At 65.4% G+C, this 949-nt stretch overlaps 1 protein-coding gene across 1 annotated transcript in view; it reads left to right on the top strand.

The window, feature by feature from the left end:
- PFKL (phosphofructokinase, liver) overlaps window positions 1-949 on the top strand; it is a gene marked incomplete at its 5' end in the record, with an annotated part of 2572 nt that overhangs the window by 218 nt on the left and 1405 nt on the right. The window contains 5 exon segments of the mRNA XM_010082156.1: window positions 3-65; window positions 182-252; window positions 368-455; window positions 581-733; window positions 839-949. The exon segment at window positions 839-949 is cut by the window's right edge and continues 42 nt beyond it. Coding sequence (XP_010080458.1) covers window positions 3-65; window positions 182-252; window positions 368-455; window positions 581-733; window positions 839-949 — 486 coding nt within the window.

Below are 949 nucleotides of genomic sequence, written 5' to 3'. Positions count from 1 at the left end.
CCCTCTGCCAGGGACACACCGTCTACGTGGTGAGCGACGGCTTCGAGGGCTTGGCCAAGGGGCAGGTAAGGGGAACAGCCAGCCTGGGGGCTGCAGGATTCCCGGGGGAGGAGGGAATTGGGCTTGGAGGGGGCAGTGGGGTGCTTCCCCCCACCCCAAAACCGAGCGCTGCTGCTTACAGATCCGCGAGGTGGGCTGGCACGACGTGGCGGGCTGGCTGGGACGCGGCGGGTCCATGCTGGGCACCAAGCGGTAAGGACACCCCTGGGGGGGCAGGGGATGGAGCAGAGGGGACACTGTTGTCCCCACGGATCATGGGGACCCCCTCTCCTCACTCTGCGGTCTCTCCTCCCCTTCCCTGCCGCAGGACGCTGCCCAAGACCTGCATGGAAAAGATTGTGGAGAACGTGCGGAAATTCAACATCCAGGGGCTGCTGGTCATCGGGGGGTTCGAGGTGTGGGGGGAACCCTCAGCCCTGTTTCGGTGGTGGCCAGGGGGGGCTGTCGGCATCCCAGGTGGTGCAGGCGCCCCGGGCCATCCCTTTTGGGGTGCATCTCCCCAGCCCTGGGCTGTTTGCAGGCGTACGAGGGGGTGCTGCAGCTGGTGGAAGCCCGCGGGCAGTACGAGGAGCTCTGCATCATCATGTGCGTCATCCCTGCCACCATCAGCAACAACGTCCCCGGGACCGACTTCAGCCTGGGCTCGGACACGGCCGTCAACGCAGCCATGGAGGTGAGGGACGGAGCGTGGCCCATCGTGTTTTGGGAATGACCCAATACCCGTCCAGGGCAGCAACGGTGGGTTTTCTTGGCATGACTCCCCCTTCTGCCGGCACAGAGCTGTGACCGCATCAAGCAGTCGGCCTCGGGTACCAAGCGTCGCGTTTTCATCGTGGAGACGATGGGGGGCTACTGCGGGTAGTTGTCAACGGTCACCCGCATCGGGGTC

Source organism: Pterocles gutturalis, unplaced genomic scaffold, assembly GCF_000699245.1.
Source record: "Pterocles gutturalis isolate BGI_N339 unplaced genomic scaffold, ASM69924v1 scaffold16674, whole genome shotgun sequence".
Lineage (NCBI taxonomy): Eukaryota > Metazoa > Chordata > Aves > Pterocliformes > Pteroclidae > Pterocles > Pterocles gutturalis.
The sequence above is the reverse complement of the archived record's forward strand: the minus strand, read 5'-3'. Positions and strand labels throughout refer to the sequence as shown.